The sequence below is a fragment of the Strongylocentrotus purpuratus genome, unplaced genomic scaffold, assembly GCF_000002235.5.
Source record: "Strongylocentrotus purpuratus isolate Spur 01 unplaced genomic scaffold, Spur_5.0 spur5_scaffold_1, whole genome shotgun sequence".
NCBI lineage: Eukaryota > Metazoa > Echinodermata > Echinoidea > Camarodonta > Strongylocentrotidae > Strongylocentrotus > Strongylocentrotus purpuratus.
Window position 1 is genome coordinate 49,107,648 of NW_022145594.1, and position 24,161 is coordinate 49,131,808.

General features: G+C 36.4%; 1 protein-coding gene across 1 annotated transcript; it reads left to right on the plus strand.

Moving 5' to 3' along the window:
• Window positions 1-839: 839 nt before the first annotated feature.
• LOC115921418 lies at window positions 840-23,033 on the plus strand. The gene is made up of 9 exons (XM_030978887.1): window positions 840-1,064; window positions 2,737-2,871; window positions 5,983-6,353; window positions 7,351-7,444; window positions 12,666-12,772; window positions 15,656-15,693; window positions 17,198-17,401; window positions 21,793-21,927; window positions 22,748-23,033. The coding sequence occupies exons 1-8, from the start codon at window positions 840-842 to the stop codon at window positions 21,906-21,908; spliced, it is 1,290 nt and encodes a 429-aa protein (XP_030834747.1). The 3' UTR covers window positions 21,909-21,927; window positions 22,748-23,033.
• Window positions 23,034-24,161: the final 1,128 nt, after the last annotated feature.

Consider the following 24,161-nt stretch of genomic DNA (forward strand, 5'->3'; position numbering starts at 1 on the left):
ATATAACTATTCACTCTATTCAACCTGTCTTGTCACATCACCAGATCGAGAAGCTACATCATTATTACTCGCAGGAAGATCTGGGTTCTGCTGCGTCCTCTCATTACGCGAGAGGTCTCTGCTCAATGCCTCATCTTCGATCACTGAATCTGATCAGTATAGAGCTGAGTGATGAGTTCTACTTAACGATGGCCTCTGAGGCATCAAAATCAAAGGTATACCCAAACACGATTTGTATTGGAAACATTTTTCCCCCCCAATACTTTTGCAATCTTCAAACTGAACATAATTATGTCGATAAATGCTTTTCACATTAAAACAAAAAGAAGAAATAATTAATTGTCATTAGTCACAATTATCCTCATATCAATATAAAACTTGTACAATACTGATAATAAGAAGCATGAGTGAATAGACTAGTTTTAATGTCATAATGATATGAATTCATATAAATGTGTGTTTTTAAAGCATGTATCCTATAAATAGAATTTTGCATTTTGTTTTTAGAAATTATTTATAGTTTGTCAATAGTCTCAAAGAGATATTACATGTACACTGTAAATAGAAAGAAATAGCATCTTTATCATTCTGCTTGATCAGATACTCCATTTCTTTTCTAACTATTCATAATTAATCACATTTGTTTGTCTTTCTTCATCTCATCTTCATTGCTCTTACAACCCCCCATTTTCCTTCAGTGGGCTTTTCAACCCCTCTCTCTCTCCATCTCTCTCTCCCTTCTTTTCTTTTTCCCTTCTTTTCTTGTCCCCTTACTTTAAAAGTCTATTTAGAGGTTAATGATGTTACATTAATGACAATGACAAATATTTAAATAAGACATGTCGTCTTTTCTTGATAATACTATTCACTCTATTCAACCTGTCCTGTCACATCATCAGATTGAGAAGGTAACGCACCGGGAAGCAGATCTGGGTTCTGCTGCATCCTCTCATTACGCGAGAGGTCTCTGCTTCATGCCTCATCTTCGATCACTGTGTCTGTACAGTGTAGAGCTGAGTGATGAGTTCTACTTAACGATGGCCTCTGAGGCATCAAAATCAAAGGTATACTCAAACACGATTTGTATTGGAATCATTTTTTCCCCCAATAGTTTTGCAAACTTCAAACTGAACACATGTGGATAAATGTTTTTCACATTTAAAAAAGAAATAGAAATCATTTTATTGTCAATAGTCACTATTATGCTAATAACGATATAATTGACTTTCAATACTATTTAAGACATTTATTTGTCTTTTTTTGTTCGTACCACAGCAATGTCCCTTGTTTTTTTCTCTCTCTCTATCTCTCTCTCTCTCTATCTCTCTATCTCTTTCTCTCTCCCTGCTATTGGAAACGATTTCCTTCATAAGTTTCTATATTGCATTCTCCAAACTAAACATAATATTAATTCATCCTTTTTTTCAAAATAATGTTTGGTTAATAGTCGAAACCACGCTCATTTTAAAACAGTTATCTGACCATGCTTTTAATCATGAAGGTGAATCATTTGAATAGAATTGACTTCAGTGTCATGATTATATAAATTCAATCGATTCTCACATTCAGTCATTTGAGTCATTCTAAAAAAAATTCTTTAGAACTACACATTATTTTTCTTGTGATGATAGCTATATTTTTTAATTCACTTTAGATAACAATGGTCAAAGTGAAATCGGGTATAATGCAAAAACAAACACATCTTTTTTAAAATATATATATGGGAATAAAGAAATGTGTATCATTCCGACAGGGGTAGCGTGACCGGGGTCAGGTTATGATACATCATCCCACAATTTGCAAAATTGAGACATGTGTCCTTCCTCCGACAGGAAGTGCCTTCTTCGAAGTGAACAAATGCCCCTCCCACGATAGGAAAATTTGCCCTCTTTGCTATCTACGTGTCCCTGGTTCATAGCCGTTTGTAAAAAAAAAATTATAAAAAACATATCCAAAATAGAAACAACAACAAAACTACGGACAAAACTAAACAAAAATAGTAAGAGGACATTTTTCTTTTTTTAATTTTTTTTTTGGACAAACAAAAAAACAAAACAATTACAACTCATAAGGGTTTTTTTTTCTTCAAAAAACATACACGTAAAAACAAAACTGAAGGAGGGGGGGGGGTTTAAGCCCCCCCCCCCCCCCCTGCGTACGCCCCTGGCTGTCAATACAAGAGCGAAGGCCAGGATGAGCAGATTGGTAGGGTACGATGAGAGAGTTGAGATACACTGGAGCTTTGTTTTGGATGCACTTGTAGACAACCGTCAGGATCTTGAACACAATGCGTTGCTTGATTGGAAGCCAATGTAGTTCTTTTATCAACGGGGCGACATGATCGCGCTTACGGGCCAAGTTATCAGCTTTGCTGCAAGATTCTGAACCTTCTGGAGACGCGGTATTTGTAGTGATATGATCCCATAAGATATCATTTTGATGTAATATCTTCCCACCGATACAATAGCTTAAGTACCTCTTTTGAAATACATCATGCCATGCATATTGAAATGCTTTCTAGTTTATTATAATACCGGTACATTGTTTTATTTAAAGTGCAGCAGAAATTGAGACAACATAATCAGACTCAGTGAATGATAAAGTTACTGAGATGCAGATTCATCTGATATTAGCTATGATTTAAAATGGTGTTTATGTTAGTAAAGACAATAATTGGATCGCATCGGGGATTTCACTTTGGTGTAAACTGATTTTGGATAAATTGTCTTGGCACAGATCCAGACGCTGAGTGTTAAGGATGTTTCCATGATGACTCCACGGAGACTACTCTCCATTCTCTCGCTACCACGCCTCCAGTCACTCACCTTGAGGGATATCAGACAAGTTGACATAGACGATGGAGAGACACTGGTTTGTATCTTTACTGTTCCAATATTGAATTCAAAATCCTCTTTTTGCTCCAAGCTCAAAAGGAAGGCGTTCAGAAAAAACCTGAAGAGACTAAATATGAATGATGAAAGAATTGCCAAAAGGATAGTGTATTTTTGTTTTGAAATCAAGTTAAAACGACATACTATGGGTTGTTTAGAAAATCGATGGATGGTGTTATTTATCAAATATATATACGTGCACTGTTATAGTTTTTCTCATCTTGGGATGAAGTTTAACATTGCACATATTTTTAAAGCTTGTTAAATATCAATTGATAAATGATTGCCATTTGTTATTTACCATGGAGAATCCTGTTGCTTATTTTCTTCATTATCAAATTCAGTAAAGTGAAGTCATTTGATTGATTTTTTTCGTTAGTCTAGGTGACCTTATAAACACTGAACTAATATCACAATAAAAAAGATGATAATAAATACTAAAATCCCGTCATCTTCCACCGAAATGGAAGGATTAACCCTCGAATAATAATGTTGGTGGAAACAGACAAAATAAAGAAAAAATTTAACGAAGGTTTCAGAAAAAGCGGAAAAAGAATAAAAACATTAAGAAATTTTGGATGTCGATAATGGTAATGATATACAAAAACTCATATTGTCAATGCGATCATGATGTGTTATGCCATACAGAGAGAAATCCTCTTTTTATATTTTGTATCCAAAATACTGAAAAAAAGTCTCATGATAAACAAACCTCTATTTAAATGGAGGGCAATACACTTCAATATCATTTCTTACATCAGCATTAGTTTCCATTCATATCATACCCAATAAACAAAATCACGTGAAAATCACGTCAATATCAAGGTATCGACTTGAAGAGAGTTACGTTCTTCAAACACCGGACATTTACGTAAATGTGTTAATACGTTTTTTGCATTAGGTAACTTAAAACACACGAACACTAAATCACGCAATTGTCACTGCAATATCACCATTATAATAACGTGATTATCCCTACCTTGGAGACCATGGTTTGTAAACCTAATACTCCCGTGTTTGTTTGGTTATGAAATTACATCTTCATACACGAAATTATCGCGTCACAGAAACACGTGAAGCGTTAGTGATAGTTTTAGTCAGAATATCTGCGTGAAATTCACGTGAATATTACGAGGCTGACTTGAGATGAATTATGTTCTTCATTCACGTAAAATTTACGTCGAAGAGGAAGTATGTTACTGTATCCCGCGTTCAACCCAATAATTACGCAAATGTTACACAATAAATGAACCAAAATAATGACGTTCTCATCCCGTTTCTGAACATCGTGTCGTGGATCTTCCATAATTACGTCCAGGCGCGCCGGAAGCAGTTTGGGATTAGAGGGGGTTGGGTGGGGGGGGGGGTGCAAACATCCCAGAAGAGAAAGCTAGTTGCAACTGGTCCAGTTGATGAACCATTTAATACCAACTGGTAACCCTGGAAATTGAAATGGGCTAAATGATCCAGTTGATCCAGGCCAGTTATAATTCAACTGGTCTAGCTGAGCCATTAGAACCATTTGCTAAAACTTCCAACCAGTTGAACAGCAACAATACTTCAATGCTGGTACGTCTGTATGTCCAATGTAAGGGCATTGGTAATAAATAGACTTACATAATTGAATTAATCGAAATAAATTCGTATACTTGTACTTTATTGAAATTATTTTAGTTCACAGTTAATGTTTCCCTTATTCATGTTTAACTATTTATACGAAGTAGCGAAATGTCCTAATAACTGGTAATTTATATTTGTAGTATTTTCGAAATGAATTGCATATAACTAAATCATTAGTAATTAAGAAATATGCTGTAAATTCAGATAGATTGTTTAAAAAACATAGATCTGCACGCACCCCATATTCAATATGCAAATGAATTGGTGTCAGCTGGGTCAACTCGAAATATGCCAACGCTCAGTCATCAACTGGTGCAACTGGAAATATGCACACTCCAGTTATCAACTGGTGCAATGAAAATATGCCAACAGTCAGTTATCAACTGGTGAACATAGAAATATGCCAACAGTCACGGGATTATCACAACGGAACTTAAATGGTAACTGTGAAACCATCAAGACACCCAAGAATAACCCATTTTCACACATGGAAAACACGGAATACCCAGCTTATATTAATAATCCGTTTGAGTCACGAGATCATCACCGCGGAACTTATTGGCAACTTTGACTTCCATTTAAATAGGTGTTTTAATACACCTAATAATGACTAATTTTTCACACCTAAATATCACGGATTCACAGCTTAGATTAGTAATCAGTTTTAACTACGTGATCATCACCAAGAAAGTTATGGTAACTTTGAAACCATTTAAATAGATGTTTTAAGACACCTAATAATGACTAATTTTTCACACCTAAAAGTCACGTATGACAAGCTTAGATCAATAATCCGTTTGAGTCACGAGATCATCACCGCGGAACTTATGGCAACTTTGACTACCATTTAAAAAGGTGTTTTAAAACACTTAATAATTACTAATTTTCACACCTACATATCACGTTTTCACAGCTTAGATTAGTAATCAGCTTGAGCCACGTGATCATAACCAAGAAATTAATGGTAACTTTGAAACCTTTTAAAGAGGTGTGTAAGACACTTCAGAATGACTAGTTGAATATAACCAGAGATTCACGGACAGAACAATAAGACGATTAGCCGGTGTAAGTAACGTAATTATTACCATCAACCTTGGATAACCTGTGAAACCAATCAATAAAGGTGCTTACAAGACCAAATAATTACGTATTTATCGCCACCATCGGTTAACTGACAAAAAACTCGTTGCTTGGTCAAGTGGTTATTTGGTCATAAACACTTGATTTACAGAGGTAAGTGGAATCCCGTTACTCCAGTCGCGTGATAAACTGGTGGTTTTTAGGTTAGATGAAAACGTGAACAGGAGTACCTTTTTTGTTTAAATGAAGGCACGTGTCGATAACGTTTAAATCTAGTTCAAAAGGCACTATACTTTAGAATCACTTAAAATACACTCCCAAAAGAGGTTACTTTTTGGTGTTCTGTTTATTGGGTATATAGTGAGCCTTTTTGCATCGCTCTTTCTTGTAGACTCGTCCAACCTCAGTAGATGAGCTTACTGTGGATGGTAGGCATGTGATCAGCCTGTGGAATCTTGGACTTCATGCATCATGTCCCCAAGTGAAAAAACTCAAACTGAACTACCAGGACAAGGAGAATGTCTCATCAGACATCATCACAATGGCCTGCTCTCCATTCTATCATCTGACTCACCTTCAAATCAAGGGAGATAAGTATCGATTATCTACTACACTGAATGATCCTGTGTCATTTTGTGATGCGGTAAAAACATCATGTCCTCGACTCACCAAGCTGTCTGTTCTCTACATTACACTGAAGAACGAGAAGGCAGCCGAGGTCATCCAACTCATGAAGACTCATCCACACCTGACAAGCATAGAGTGAGTCTCATTTGATTTACCAGGGTAACGATTTCCACTGTATAATCAAACTCTTACTTGTATTTATTGTGGAATTTTTTCGGTTTACCTTTTGCTGTGAGTTTCTTATCTTCATTTGCTACCTCTATCTCTCTCTCTCTCTCTCCCTCTCTCTCGCCCACCCCCCCCTCCTTCCTCTCTCTATGTCCCTCTCGTTGAATTATTTTTCTTTCTCTTTTGTAAGTTCTCTTTGATTCCTGCCTTCCACTCTGTTTCCAGCATTTCCTCTCTTTCATTCTCCTTATCATTGCCTCTTTTGCTATCAAACAATATAACTCTCTAAAAAGAGATGGTTTTAAGTTTTTTTTACGGAACGATACAAACCTGTATTAAGCATATATCTTATGCCGTATGCTTTCATGGTAATTATAAAAATGGGATACCTGATTATGTTTGATCTCATAAGGGGAAAACTAGCGTTGATTTAACACATTTTGTTCTTGATATCAAAAGGAAATTTAATTGGCAAAATAATCTGCCCAACAAGCAACGTATCGTCATTGTCACTGAATTTGATTTTATGCGGGGTCACCGTCAGGGGTAGCTGTATTAAGGTTTTGAAATAAATCTCAGATGGTTAAGAAAGTGCATACATGAGTGGGTTGTCTAAAAGATTAGATGATGGGGTGCTGTATCAGGGATTTTACAATAGTTTACATAATCTGATGATCTCCTCATTTCAGGACTTATTCATATCACTATGATTTTCTTATTATAAATGTAAATCAATACTTTATCTTATTCATCATGATGTATCCTACATACAAATTTGTTATACCATAGTTATTTGCGGTCATGCAATATAAATTCAGAGCAATATTATGCAATGTTGGATGTGTAATTGTTATCTATTCTCACACCACATAGCATACATATCTAATGGCTTTTTAAGAGAGTATCGTACGTCAGGTTCGTTCAAAAGATCATACCCCCGAAATGTACTGTTTTATTACTATAGTTTGATTGGGTGTCATACCAAGGCGGATCTGGATCCACTGGTTTCTGAGGTGAACAGTGAAGGCAAGGTGACTGTCACCGTGATGCATGGTTCGGTAAGATATAACAATAGATTACATGGACATCTTCAGATTGATTCTTCTCCCTCTTTCTGGCATTCCATTGATTCAAAGTATGCTATTTTTTTAATTATCCATATTTAAATCCGCCCATCAGTAATCAAAAATATACAATGCACATAATTTAACCCTTACTGTACTGGGGGGGGGGGGTGGCCTGGGAGCCCCCCCCCCTCGACATTTTCGGAGATTGCGCCGCAACCGCTTGAAATTTTGAATCGTCGTTTCATGACTTTTTTCCCTCAAGTCTTACGCACATTTTGATACCATTTTCGTCGAAATCGAATATACCTGTTATTACCTGTTATTAGTATGCGCATGTCATCAAAAAGTGCTATAATTGCATATATTCATGTACTGTACAAGCAGAAATGTGAAAACAGGTTTAGATGTATTCCTTCCTAAGTGGGTGATATGAATTGATATCAAATTGCTTTTATATGTTTCTCAAAGTAACCTGATGTATTCCAAAACAAAAGAATACATAAGAAATAAAAACAATAGATATAATAAGAAATTAAAAAAACAATAAAATACATAAGAAAATAAATATTTGAAAATCGCATCAAATTTGCATAAATTATCATTATTAATTACATCAAAATAAATATTTTGTGTTAAAAAAGAAGTTTCATATGAATAATGAGTTTCAACATTCAAAAAGTGGAGTCTGACACGTTTTCTGTAAAATGCATAAAATTAGCATTTTGCATAATTAATTAGGCTATAACGACAATAATTTACATTTTCACAAAAAAACTAATTACACCATCTTGTTCGTTACGTGAATATCTACAAACATGTAAATTTTCGTGTCCATCCGACAATAATGCAATATTGATGAGTTCTATTTTTTTTTTTCTAGAACATCTTAAAGATGAATAATGTTTGTGGCCTGCATTTCTTTATAATCAAACGGCCTGTATATTCTCACTTCTGGAAATAAAAACAACAAATAACATTTCATGAAGCAATGATGTCATTAAGATGGGTGTTAGGTACGGAGTGTAGGACTATGTGTCTCCTCTTCCTCTGCCTGCTACCTTGGTCATGATAGAGACATTATAATATCAAATCTTCCCTGCCTAAAATGTTATGCTTGTAGTACCTTTCGGGAAAAAATACCCCACTAATGTCTTCAAATTATTAGGGCCTATATATGTAATCAATTTAAATCTAATTTTGGTTTTACTAAATGATATCCTAGCATTTGATCATCATCAATTTCTCTCCAATTTGAATATACATGTATGATTGAATCCATTAGGCCTAGAAATAAAAAAAATGTAGTATTGCCCTTTAGGTGCCAGCACCTGGGTTGGTTGGTCAATGTTTTTTTGGATTTTTTTTCTCCCTCTTTGGGCTGATATTTCTCAGTTTTGAATGCTTTAAAATATGTGTTTCAGCGACATAATTCCATTCATATCTTTTCACCTCATGATAAACCTTGGTTGACAATGTTGTCTTTAGACAACAATCTATGCTTCCCAGCTGACGAAGTTGGTTTTTAACTACCTGTAAAACTTGGTAGCAATCTGAAGATTGTTGACAAATTTTATAGATAGTCCCGGGCACAAAGTGGTCTCTTTACTAACCAAAGAAGGGACAGACACTGACACAGGAAAAGACAACCAGACACTTTTGCATGCAAGAGGTTCAAATCATAGGCTATTAAAAATGTTTGTATTTAAACTGGCCCACTTCATATAATATGCTCTTCTATCCTGGGTTCTTCCCAGTGTACGTTTTTGTAGTCTGAAATGAGTCAAACCTGACAAGAAACAATTCAAATACATGAATGTTTGAGCATTGCATTGTATATACACGTACACAAGGCCGGGGTCTACTTGTTTACGCTAGCAGGATTTCAAAACTAGGGCAGAAAACGAGTGAGAATTTGGGAATAATTTTATGATTGTATGCATTTATATCCCATTTAACTCTTTATGCGCCACTTAAAAAACCCCCCTGTGCCACATTCTTTTAGGGTCACACATTTCGAGGGAATCTTTATTGACTCTGCTGAATCAAGAGGCTATAACTCTTCACTGGATGATCATGATGAAAAATATTGTGCAGCAAAGTTGTAGACCGGAAAACGTGCTTTTCGATGAACCGTCATTTGTTATATTTTGAATTATCATTTTTATAATAATCATAATTATATAATGTTTAATTTTTCTTATTTACGGCAGTTTTTTATCCCTCTAGAATTTCTTATTTAGCAATGATAAGACATCTTCAAATCGAATCTATTAGAAAGGTGGACTTCTTACCTTTCTTTACATACCTTGCTCAAGTATTCTAACAATTCAGAAGGTTAGTATTTAGGTTGTTGAAGAAAAGAAGTTCAATAGGGAGAGACTTGAAAGTACCCCGCTCAGCCACCCTTGACAATGGGCTAATCTGCCCATTGAAATCCCTATTACCCCAGGTTATTGTCAATGTCCGGTTTAGCGGGGCATGAAAAGGGACGTCGTGGGGATGTTTTTCTTTGTTGTGCCATGATAAGTCAATAAGAAATAAGAGAATGTTATTGATTTTGCCCACTGGTATGAGCATGTAAAAATGGTATAGGCATAATATATTATATGTGATATACATGACATAATCAGCATCTTATTGAAATGTCTCATTATGAATGTTCACCGCATCTGTTCTCTCACCTTCTTTACCCCTCAATAAAATTGATTTCAAGTACATTTATCACAGCCATAGATATACAAAGAAAGAATGAATCAATCTTAAAATATAAACTATATTGCATTGTTTTCCATTTACTTTATTGTGAGAGAGCTTATTATCAGAAATGATTGACGAGTGGAGTATGCAATGAATAAAATATGGAGAACGGACGTGAGAGACATTATGAGAGAGAAATAGTGATATGAAATGAAAGGACTTTACTGTGAATAAAGATTATAAGAGAAAGAGATAAAGATGACGGCAAGACAGGATACATATTGATACGAAAATAACAATAATAATGAGATAGAGATGACGGAAAGAAAGAGAGTAAACACTGATAGCATAAGAATGAATGAAGATAATAAGAGAAAGATATAGAGATGACGGCAAGACATAGGGTACATATAGATAGGAAAATGATAATAATAATAAGATAGAGATGACGGAAAGAAAGAGAGTAAACACTGATAGCATAATAATGAATAAAGATAATAAGAGAAAGATATGGAGATGACGGCAAGACATAGGGTACATATAGATAGGAAAATGATAATAATAAAAAGATAGAGATGACGGAAAGAAAGAGAGTAAACACTGATAGCACAAGAATGAATAAAGATAATAAGAGAAATATATAGAGATGACGGCAAGTCATAGGATACATATTGATAGGAAAATAATAATAATAATAAGATAGAGATGACGGCAAGAAAGAGAGTAAACACTGATAGCATAAGAATGAATAAAGATAATAAGAGAAAGATATACAGATGACGGCAAGACATAGGGTACATATAGATAGGAAAATGATAATAATAATAAGATAGAGATGACGGCAAGAAAGAGAGTAAACACTGATAGCATAAGAATGAATAAAGATAATAAGAGAAAGATATAGAGATGACGGCAAGACATAGGGTACATAATTATAGATAGGAAAATGATAATAATAATAAGATAGAGATGACGGAAAGAAAGAGAGTAAACACTGATAGCATAAGAATGAATAAAGATAATAAGAGAAAGATATAGAGATGACGGCAAGACATAGGGTACATATAGATAGGAAAATGATAATAATAATGAGATAGAGATGACGGCAAGAAAGAGAGTATTACACTCATAGCATAATAATGAATAAAGATAATAAGAAAAAGATATACAGATGACGGCAAGACATAGGGTACATATAGATAGGAAAATGATAATAATAATAAGATAGAGATGACGGAAAGAAAGAGAGTAAACACTGATAGCATAAGAATGAATAAAGATAATAAAAGAAAGATATAAAGATGACGGCAAGACAGGATACATCTTTCTTTCATTAGTTTTATTCATTCTTATTCTATCACTGTCTACTCTCTTTCTTGCTGTCATCTCTAGCTCTTTCATTAATTTTTATTCATTCTTATTCTATCAGTCTACTCTCTTTCTTGCTGTCATCTCTATCTCTTTCTTTCATTATTTTTATTCATTCTTATTCTATCACTGTCTACTCTCTTTCTTGCTGTCATCTCTATCTCCTTCTTTCATTTTTTTTATTCATTCTTATTCTATCAGTCTACTCTCTTTCTTGCTGTCATCTCTAGCTCTTTCATTAATTTTTATTCATTCTTATTCTATCAGTCTACTCTCAGGGAACACTTTTATCACTAGAGTCTTCGTCACTGCTCGATTCGTCGGAATCAGAGTCCATGCTCCATGCTTCCATAGTAACAAGATCTCGAGCCTCCTCTACACTAAACACACGTTGACGTTTTCCAGCAGGTGCCATCGTAACATCAGTAAAAAAAATCCAAAGAAAACCGCTAAATACACGGTAATTTCGAATGTAACACTATGAAGAAAAACAGTTTACCGGAAAGTGTGCGATGTATACAATGTAAACAATAGTAAACGCAACGCGTGGCTACACACTGCGAGCGGTATTATGAATGTCTAATTGACTCGTATACATCTGTGCAAAAATGCGAAGTTGGCACGCCTACGTCCGTGCAAATCGGCGAACAAAGCAAACAAAGAGTTAAACAAACATAATACATATACCCGGTAATACATATTTTCTTATTCATAAAAAAAAAAATCTAAAAAAACGGAAAAAAAATAAAAAATTAATACAAAGCCAACAGACGATTTTTAAAAAATTTGGTCGGTCGCAAAGGGCAATACAACAATTTTTTTGTTGCGCCTTACCTTTTACTTAATGACTGAAGGTTAAATTAAATCAAACAAAACATCTCTATAAAAATGATCGTAAATGATCTATTCGTTAACACAAATATATGAAATCTGACAAACAAAAATTACAATCTCTGGAAGCTTAATTTTATTTTAAAAAATCCACAATATCATAGAAATTACAATTGCCAAATTTAACAGCAAATCATCCATTGTTTCTTTGAATGGTACTTTTTATATTCTTTTCATCACACCTAGTTTCTATATGTATAAATGATTTCTTGTATTCTTAGGAAATCTAAATCCATATGTATGTCAATTCCCTCAGACATACAGAGAAGGTAGCAGCAGTCAGAGCATACCTTTGAAGAGGCAAGCTCCTCATACTCAGTCAATTCCACAGGATGGACCTGAAATTCCAGAGAAGCAATCAAGGTATGAAGGCTACTTACTATAGTACCATTAGAGTAAGACAGTGTCCCACTGGTAACACTTCATATTGACTTTGTGTATGTATGATACAGGGCTCCACACTGACTCTTGTTTGGGGAAAAGAGGTTCAGATTGATCTTTTTACAGTCTGTATGCATGAGCCCTGGGTCAAAACTTCTCAAATAATGTTAGCAAACATGTGAATGAGTATGTATAGTTTACACATTAAAGGCCACTTTAATGTGTACACTTTTTTATTTTCAATAATGGGGCATATTTTGAAGATTTTTGGGGAGTCTAGTTTCATGTAAAATAGGGTGTTATTTTTTTTTACTCTACTATAGCAATCTACTATAGCAATCTACTATAGCAATCAAAGATCTACGCAGCAACCAGTCAATACACATTCTACAGGCAGACCAGGGCAACGCTACAGTAGTTCTGAACAAAGGGGACTACAATAAGATCGGTGCGCTACTCGAGACTCCGACTTACAAACAATGAAAGAAAGATCCCACACTAGCAACAGAAAGGAAACTCAACCAGCGACTCCTCTCTCTTCACAGAACAGAAGTCATATCCAAGCTACTCTACTTCAAACTTCGCTCATCTTCAGCTACCTGCCCCATCCTGTTTGGCCAGCCGAAGATACATAAACCTACCATTCCACTTCGCCCCATCATTTCAACCCGAGGATCACCTTGCTATGACACAGCCAAACACCTGACCACGATTCTCCAACCACTCGTAGGACAATTGCAGCACCACATCAATAACTCCAAGCATTTCGTCGATGTCATCTCCAAGACCACCATACACGATACAGACATCATGGTCAGTTTCGATGTTGAATCTCTCTTCACCAATGTTCCTGTCACCGAATCCTGCCGAATCCTCTAAGAACGCCTCGAAACTGACGACACTCTCCCCGACAGAACCCCCCTGACACCGGATGAAATACATGACCTCATGTACGTACTTCTGCCTCAACTCAACTTCCTTCAAATGGCGAGACAATTACTACCAGCAACTTCGAGGCGCAGCCATGGGATCGCCTCTTTCACCAGTTATAGCCAACATCTTCATGGAGCACTTCGAAACAACGGCACTCCAGACTCTCTTACAACACCCTTCTCTCTGGCTCCGATATGTCGACGACACATTCGTCATCTGGCCACATAGCAGACGTGACTTAGACCACTTTCTTGCCCACATCAACCAGCATCACCCGAGCATCAAATTCACCATGGAGACCGAGCAAAACAACAGCATCCCCTTCCTAGACGTTCTCGTTTCTAAATCACCATCCGGCAAGCGCGCTCATCATGTCTACAGGAAACCCACACACACCGATAGATATCTGCACTACAGATCCTTCCACCATCCATCCGTACTACGATCAGTCCCCAACGCCCTCATCCGCCGAGCCCATCAACTCAGCGATGCAGACCATCTAGACCAGGAAATCCAGCATGTCACCACAGCCCTAACCAGCATCAACAATTACCCAAGACATCAGATCAAATCCAAGACTCCCGCCAACAAGCCCGCAGCCAACACCACCCCTGAAGAGAACCAACCCGCAGCTACACCACCGAAGCAAACTATTGTTCTTCCCCATATCGGTCAAGCCTCTCACAAGATTCAACATATCCTTCAAGCAGCAGACATCCAAGTTCGACACAGTTCCTCCAACAAACTCCATTCGACATTCCACCCACACAAAGACAAGCATCCAAACCACAAGGAAACTGGAGTCTACAAAATACCATGCGAATGTGAAAAAGTCTACATTGGTGAAATGGGGAGAAATCTGGAAACAAGACTCAAGGAGCAAAGAACCAGCTTCAGACTCGGCGATTGGGATAAGTCCGCCATCGTCAAACACGCCCAGCAACACGAACACACCATCAAATGGGATAGCAGTCATCTCATCTCCATAATGAAGCACTGGCATACACGCCGAATCCGAGAAGCCATCGAAATTCACCGCCACAACACCGTGCCCCAAGACTCAGGACTATACATCAACGGCATCTGGAAACCCCTCATCAACAAGTACCCGGTCACTCCTCCTCCACCACCGCCTCCAGCACCGCCCTCACCACCCCGACAGACACCCGTACATCAACCACCGCCTCCCGCCGAACCCTCAAAGCAGCCGCCAGCCTCACAGCTACAATTCACAGCAGACGACAACAGACTACAACGCCGCCTACGTCGGGGACACACACAGCGTCTCGCCAACAGCACACCCCACTCATCGACTCGAAACTCTTTTAAGTCCGCACCCCGGTGACTTAAGCTCACGCACGCCAGCCATTCTCCACTCCTGACGACGGATAGTCAACCTGTTTGAAACGTCGAGCCACTCATCCTCTCCAAGCGCTATAGTTCTCCTTAGAACTATATGCTAAGAAAGATAACAAACAGTCCTTTTCAGGACTACCACACCCCCAAGAAAGATTACCGAGTCAGAGTCCTTTTCAGGATTCCTCAGCCCTCTCTCTCTCTCTCTCTCTCTCACATGGTGCACCCGCAAACCCACTGTATATAACAATCATGGATTAATATAATAACAATGTAATAATAACTGCTTAGATTGGTAATAACAACTTATGATAATGACATTAATAACACTGATAATGATGATAATAATAGTGGATTATAGAGTAGCACTCATGTCTGTCAAACTTACATCGTCACTGTCCAAACCGCTCCCAACAAGGTAGTTAGAAAAAACTGGCGTGCCATCGTTTAAAATGGTGGAGGAGCGGTTAGATTGATACTCAACATCTTTGTAGCCAATGTTATGTTGCTAACACAAGACTCAAAGGATAACGAGGGACTAATAGTTTAATGGCGATGTGTATGTTTTATTCACAGCCAAGAATCAAGAAGGCTGCACCTCGACACAACAGACGGTAAGTGTAAATTAATGACAAAAGTGTCAGATGTGGGGAGTCCAAGAGGGAATAGAAAACTTTTAGTTTAAAAGTGACTCAAAAACAAATAGACCTCTTAATTCTCCCTCAAAATATCAGCCGACTTGCATGCTAGCAATTTGCCAACTTGCAGAATAAATAATGCATGCTGGCAGCATCATTGAATTCTGTCATTTTGTTTTAACATATATGCCCCACACAAAGTCACGCATCCACCGTTCCCTCAGTTTTGTCTACTTGCACATGGGTGTATGATCTAAGGATGGAGATGAGGAAGATTGTGGTAGTGGTGGTAGTGATGATGATGGTTGTGGTGATCATCATACAAATCTTGAAAAATCCCAAATGTTGCGTGCGATTGCTTGAGTGAATTAACTCATTAATCTAGTATACTAATAGGTTACTTAACAACCTTGAATCTGAATAATAATAATAATACTAAAGGATTCCAGGAATATATGTTATTATTATATATATAAGGCTTCCAAGTGTTTCAATAAATCAGTGTATTCAATATCTTTAGCGCAGTACCCGGATGACTGACCAATATTATATATATTTAGTATTGCTCAGTCATCCAGGAACTTCAACTATCGATATTGATATCACACGAAAACAAAGCCATATTTGCCAAGGTAATTCAAATTTTGTTATTTGGCTAGTCAGACTATTAGATAATAATAATAACATTGTATGGCTTTGTTTTCTTGTGATACAAGAATATATTGCTCTCGCTATAAAGACAATATTAGAATTATCTTCGACTCATCCAATATTGTACATAGCTCGAGCAATATATTCTTGTATCGCACCCAAAGCCATCCAATATTATATAAGTATTCAATTTAATGTAACTCAAATAGGACACATCATCAGTGTCGTTTACAAAAGAACCAGTAACTGCAAATAGAATGCAGGCATTCCATACTCGACTTCAATATCGTGTAATAAAATCATGATATGACGTATAAATTAAATTTTGTCTTCTCAGAGTTTATGAGAGTATGAATCAAATGCTATGATTCTGTAGATTTAAAATTTACACTTCGACTTAGCCCAGAGTCCGAATACAAAGAAAGAATTCAAGGACTGAAGAGAAGCTATACGACGAACATCGACTGCGACGACAAATGAGCGCGAGGATGATCAAAGACGGCGAGTGACTGCCATGATGAACAGTTGAGAGATGCACCCCATTCATTTTGTTCACGATAAACAATGCAGAAGGTCTTCTAATTCCTGCAAATAGCTATGGGCACTGACGACCTATCTAACGACCTGCCAGTCATTCACCTTGAATGACCTTGAGTAACATGACTTTGACCTAGCTTGGCCGAGGTTGGCCTACTATAGGTAGGCCTAGGTTGTCATGTAGATCATGCAATCTTTAACACGATATATATATATATATATATAACTCTTGTAGATTACGCAATCTTTTACGTTTGAGAAATGAAAAAAAAATTGTATTCCTATATTTTAGATGGCAACCAAGTCCACTGGGTTTTTCTGACAGACGTTCCTGAAGAACTTCCCCTCCAAGATGATGAAGCAGTAATATCATGTGGTATCAGATTCTCAACGTCTGGAGCTGAGCTCAGCAAACCTATCAAGGTCACATTGGACCATAATGCACATTTCTCTAATCCAAGACTTGCAGAAATTGTCTTCTACACACGTACAAAAGGTTAGGAGGATTGGAAAATATAATAAAATAAATGTGTATATTGTGCTTAATGCTAATGATTCTTAGTGGGATTAAAGATAAAGACCAGTTCTGGTCATGTGATTGCATTGTGAAAGAAATGTTGTGGAATCGATCAGAAAAGGTTGATCATCTAGCATATAAGTATTGGTGTGTTCTGCAAGGTTCTTGAATCACCAAAATGATAAGAAATTTGGCCCAGTCTTTGTAAAGTTACAAGCACTGTACACAGAAAGATGTATATGGGACTACGCACACGTGCGCGACACGTGCGTTTATCTCTCACATGCCAATAGATAAACTAATTTATCAAATATATCAATTAGTAGGCGGTTTCCGGGCAAATTTTGTATCATCATGTATTAGTCAAAACATATTCTTTCACAAGATTGGTAATAAGAGCTTCCATTTCATTTTTTTTTTAAATTGGGGCGTTTCCAATACTGGTCTTTACCTTTAACCAAGCTACTCTGATAAAGCGTTGTGGCATGCAAGGTGTTTTTGCCTACCGGGTACCCATATACATCACCTGGATGAAGTGGTATGTAGATTAGTGTCTTGCCAAAGGAAACTAGTGAACTGCAAGCCATAAATGATCCACAACCTTCACTGCAGCTGAATTTTCTTTTCCAACTAACTAGTGCTGTAAGTCAGGCGCCATATTTGGATTCGATTCCGTTCGGCAGAGTTCAGCAATTTTTTACCCAAACTTAGGTTCGTGGTCCGGTAATATAATTTTTGCCTACCGGGTACCCATGCTGGAAAGACCTTTATCTTATTACGAGACGCAGTTGAAGTGCTTGTGAACTTGTCACAAATAATAGTAACAATGTTGTTTTTAATACTAAAGGTGACTGACAAATTTTTCTCCAAGTCCAAACAGAAATTTGGACAAGTGGTGAGTCAACATACCTTGTGTGAGTGAGCTGCAAGACACAGGTGTGTGAGCTGAAGACACGTGTGAGCGTCGGCCGGCACAGTGCATAAGACTTAATAGATTAAAAATATAAAAAATATAAAAAAATACTCTTCCCTTGAAATTAGGAACGTAGATTAACTTCAAATAATAGATCCTATTCTTTATTCGCATTATATCATTTTATTAGACACAGAGGTTATCGAAAACCACTAAAAAGTAGCATTTTGAGGACTCTAAATACCCTGTACCTGTTGAAAAAAGTGTGTCTTGTACAGTGTTTTATTTGCAATTGTACAAGAATCATGTTTTCAATTCGACAAATGATCATTTGTCGAGTGTTGTTGTCCAATGTTACGATACATGAAAGCTGCCATATTGATACTGATGTATACGATATAATACACCAGTTTACGATTATGGGTGCCATTTTAATTTACGGGTAAACAAACCATTGACCTCTAGAGGTCAGTGGTCTACGCGTAAATTAAGATAGCGCCCATGCAAATATGATGTGAGCGCACAGCGCAGGCAGTGATATCATCAATGTCTTCAGATGCGCCTGTATTGTTGCGTCACTGCCTGCGCCGTGCGCTCACACCATATTTGCATGCGCGGCGTCTTAATTTACGCGTAAACCACTGACCTCTAGAGGTCAGTGGTTGTTTACCCGTGAGTTAAAATGGCACCCATGTCTGCGCATGTGCACTGTTGTAACTGTACACTGGTGTATACACAGAGATAGTAGCCCAGGCTTGTTTCATTACTGTTCTTATAAATGTTTATTTTTTATTTTAAAAATCATATTTTTCCAGAATAAATAAATTAAAATACTATAATATATATTTATTTCATTATTTATATTGTAAAATTTGTTCGATATTTTTACAATTAACATATTCATTTTTGTATGGATTGGGTTTGAGCCGAACTTGTTTTGATCAGCGCCTAGTAGGCACGTGTGTTCATGTTTATAGCTTGCGATCATGACGTTGCAGAGGTCAGGATTTGGGATTTAAATGGTGTCAGTGAAGTGGCGCCCACCACTGGAGAGGCATAAATCACAAAGAAGGAAAATGGGGCAAAAAGCAAATATAGAATGAGCAATCATGAAATGAAAATTAGGTACACTTCAAATGGTACAGAAACTGGAAGATTGTCTACATGCCATTTGCTCCTGGTTGACTGAAAACTTTCTGCTCTTGAACAACAACAAGATGGAAGTGCTACACCTGTTTTGTCACCGAAGAAGAAATACAAAAGAACTCCCTCCAATTCAATTAACCAATGGTTCTATAGATTCTTCCAAATCAGTTGTTAACTTAGGTGTTACGTTTCATCAAAACCTTTCAATGCACCCCCATGTCAATAGTATCTGTCGTAAAGCATCCTTCGCCCTGAGAAAAATTGGTAAAATTCGTAAGTTTCTCTCCAAGTCATCTACTGAAATCCTCGTCCACGCATTTATCAGTTTACTACTTGACAGTTGTAATAGCCTGCTCCATGGAATTCCGTAAAAAGATATTGCCAAGCTGCAGAGAATCCAAAACTCTGCAGCACGTCTAGTTTCTCTCACCAAAAAACATGACCAAATTACACCAACCCTTAAACAATTGCATTGGCTCCCCATTCACTTTCGCGTCCAGTTCAAAGTTCTTCTTTTAACTTTCAAGTCTCTACATGGTCATGCCCCAAATTATCTTTCTGAACTGATTCAGTTATACACACCCAATAGGCCCCTTCGTTCTTCAAATCAAACTCTCTTGACCATTAAAAAAAAAGCAAAAAACAAATTACTTTGGTGATAGGTCCTTTTCATGCTCTGCTCCACGTTTGTGGAATTCTCTTCCAGACTCCATTCGTTCCATCTCTGATATTACTTTGTTAAGTTCAAAATTTAAAACCTACCTAATGAAAAATGCATATTCAACCTAGCTCTTAAATTGTTACCTTACCTTGTTATCTTATGTTTGCTAATTTCATTTTAAATTTGTTGTCTTGTCATTACTCTGTTTAGTTTTACTTGTATCAATATTGTAAAGCGCTTTGATATAAATGTCTTATGAAAAGCGCTATATAAGTAAAAGTTATTATTATTATTATTTTATTACAAAATGACAAGTTAATTAGCTTGCGAAAACAGTTACATTTTTCGTTCGGCTCGGCTCGGCTTGGTTTGCTTCGGAAGTGCCATGTTCGGTTCGGTAATTTGGCTACAGCACTATATCTAACAACACCATATTTTAACATAGAAATATACCAATGAATATAAGTAAAAGTATCGTTAAACCTAAAAAAATATGATAATACACATCACTTTCAGCTTCCTTTCATATTTAATTTGATTTAATTCAGTAAGCTTCATGATAACTGATATATGGACCAGTGGTTGATCCGATGGGGGCACCTAGGCGACATGACACCCTCCCTGGCTAAAAATAAGGGGATAGAATAGGTGGAAGAAAAGAAAGAGGAATGGGCTGATGACCTTGGTTCGTTTTTATTGTGAAAGATGAAGCAGAGATATTAATATGCTGTCTCTCAATAACTTGCAGGATTATATATATATATATATATCTTTTTTTCATAGATTTAATAATGATTTTGCAAATGGTAATACATGTAATGTGCAATTTTAATGTAGACTAAATATTTCTGTCATAAATCTTGTCTTTGTAGACTCAGAATCTTTTGTAAGAATTCCTGCATCCACCAGCCGTTACCCACGTTGCACTGTCAGAGCAAAAGACTTGGATCTCTACGTAGATCATTTTTGCGATTGGTGGATTGTGAGTGTATACAATTGGTACTTTGTTGGAAAGAGGGTCAACTGCTTGCCATATGTACGACCACCTGTCTGGAAAGAGTCCTACCACTTTGTTTATCTCTGCATCTATGACGATCTCTCAGGTTTTTTTGAGGTGAGGCAGAGATTAGGGCGTTGGGGTGTCAGTGGATAATTTTTGGATGGGGGGGGGGGGGGTAGGTATTGGAATCGAAAATTTACCAAGCACCCCCCCCCCCCCCCCATGATTACATTTGTTGGCAGATATTCTACAAGAATTTTAAAGGCAAAAAACAGATAATTAAACAAGAAAATTCAGAATGAGATTATAATTTTTTTCCCGAAATTCCCAGAAAATAAAGAAACCAAAGTCTTAATTGTAGTCTTAATTAGTAACAGGGGGCACAAATAATGACATATTTTCTCTATTTATCGGTACTCAATTTGTCCCCTGAATTCGCCACTGAAATTACAAAAAAAAATAATAATAATATATTTTTGTATACATCTGTCTACATAATATAAACACATGTATAGAGACAACAAATCAATTTTCCACATACTTAAACAACTCCATAGATTTTTAAGGGTATGAATATTTTATTTTTTAACTGTTAGAGAGAGATCGAGAGATCTTCTAGACCTTATATAATTTGTTTTTTCCTTCAACAGAAAATAGAAAAAGAAATGACAGGGGTCAAGATGATCTTTCCGTCCCAGCCAATGTTCGTAGAATGGAAGCATGGAGATATCGATATCAAGTTGTTCGAGGGCCCAAAGAAAAATGAAAAGAAAATTGATGAGCAGGTATCTGTATTTAAAAGCTAGAGGTGTGGATAAATAAATGAAATGTAAGGATCTCATTTATTGTATTGCCATTTCTACCCCCTCCCCCCGTAACATAGACACTTGCACACACACACGCACCAGCACACATGTGCTCCTTCACACTTTATTTGTTCTTCATAATTTTTATTTTTATTTCATTCAATATTACATGCCAATACACCTCAAATGCACCCACATCCTTTCTGTTAAGTCTGTTTTGTTCTTTATTAAAAAAAGGGAGGGTCTTCCTTTTCGATGCTTATAATAGTTTTTTATAAAAACAGTATATTTAGAGAACATTATGAAGTTTAAATAGTAAAATACAGTCTGTGCACAGCTACACTGGTTGAAAACTCTACTCTCATATCTTTTGTTATGTCCAGTGTATTTCAAGTATCTTCATTACATTTCTGCTTAATTCTTATCATCAGTGATTTCAATTTCATTTTCATAAAAGTGAGTAATTCACAATAACTTTGCATCCTTTAAATCACAGAACTAAGAAAATTTGATTCAAGAGGGACCAGCAGACAGGGCATTACGTACCAGCAGACAGGGCATTTTAATGCCTTTTGCCCTGTTGTCCCTCTCTATCTTTCTCACACCTTCTTATTTTTATTTTTTTATTCCCGTTTCTCCATGCATGATTATGTGATTTATACACAATTTGAAAATGATTGTTTTTATTCAAAGGCGTGATGGAGTTTTAACTACATGTTATACATTAAAAGTCGTTTTTTAATGGAAATGAATTTGTAAATAAACTAATTTCCTTGAATTCCCTTTTCTTTTAAAATAGACACTAGGTAGAAAGGATATCAACCTCGTTGGTAGGAAACAATTCGCCTTTGAACTGAAGCCACTTGAGTCAGGGGCAAGCCCAGAAATTCTCAAATTCACCTTGAATCAAAGAGAGTCTCTCTCTGACCCTACTTTGATTCAATTTATCTTGCCATATGGTGGTACGTATATGCTCTGTGTAGTTCTTTGTGTATCAAAATTATTATCATTATTATCATCATTATTGTCATTACCGGTAGTGCTTATAAGTACCGGTATGTAAAATCATTTTAGGTGAAAGTTATATAAATTATGAAGACGCCTTAAAACGATGCAAACTAGAACGATTACAAATAAGGCAAGACAAATTATGAGTTGTTTTGCTGTATTTCTAATTAAAAACCCAAAATGCAAAGGCTGGATTCCAATGAAAAATTGTTGGCATGTCATTACAAAATAAACAAAAGTATAGTCGATATAAATGCAGGTCCTCTCATTTTAAACAAAGTTCAATACCATATTTTATTCATCTTCTTAATAATCGCTGATTGTTCTAAGTTTTTATTTACGCACCCAGTATCTTTTTTATTTGTTTATTTGAACAGTTGCCTTTTAATCAGACCAGTATTTTAGCTTTCATGGTTTCATTGTACGACAATTATGTAGATATGTTTTGTCGAATGGATATTCTTTTCAATTTATGTGTATCCTCGATAGGTGTAAACATATGCATATCAGCTTTTCAGCTGCAGCATGTGCATTATTGTATTTTATACAACACCTACGTGGATCTTTGTCATTTGATTGGATGATTGTTGGTCGCATGATTTTCAATAGATGTTATATTGTAGAGGTGTTGTGGTCGAGTGGATACGTCGCCGGACTGTCGATCACAAGGTCAGCGATTCTCTTTAGAACTATAAGCTCAAGAAAGATTACCAACAGTTCTTTTTAGGACTACAAACACACTCACAAAAAAAGATTACCGACAGTCCTTTTCAGGACTCCCCAATCCTCTTCTATCTCACATGGTGCAACCGTAAGCCTACTGTATATTGTCATTGTTGTTTGTTGTGATCATTTTTGTTGTTGTGAATGTTGTCATTATTATTATTAATATTAATATTAATACTCATGCCTGGGATCTCGCTTCCCTGGTTAACTGATTGGGATGTGCAGGCGTCAACCCGTACCTGGGTTTCCCCTACCCTATTTAATACAGAGAAATATAATATGGAGCCCAAAAGTATCTTAAAAACAATTAATAAGCAATGAATATCAGCAGATATATTTTTTTTCCTATATTGTGTTCTACAATTAAGAATAATATTATGGGTATATATACATATTAGATGTCTCTAGGTGCCTTACAGAAATATTATTATGTCATGTCATTGAATCTGGACTAAATCTGATTATATATTGTGCTTTCA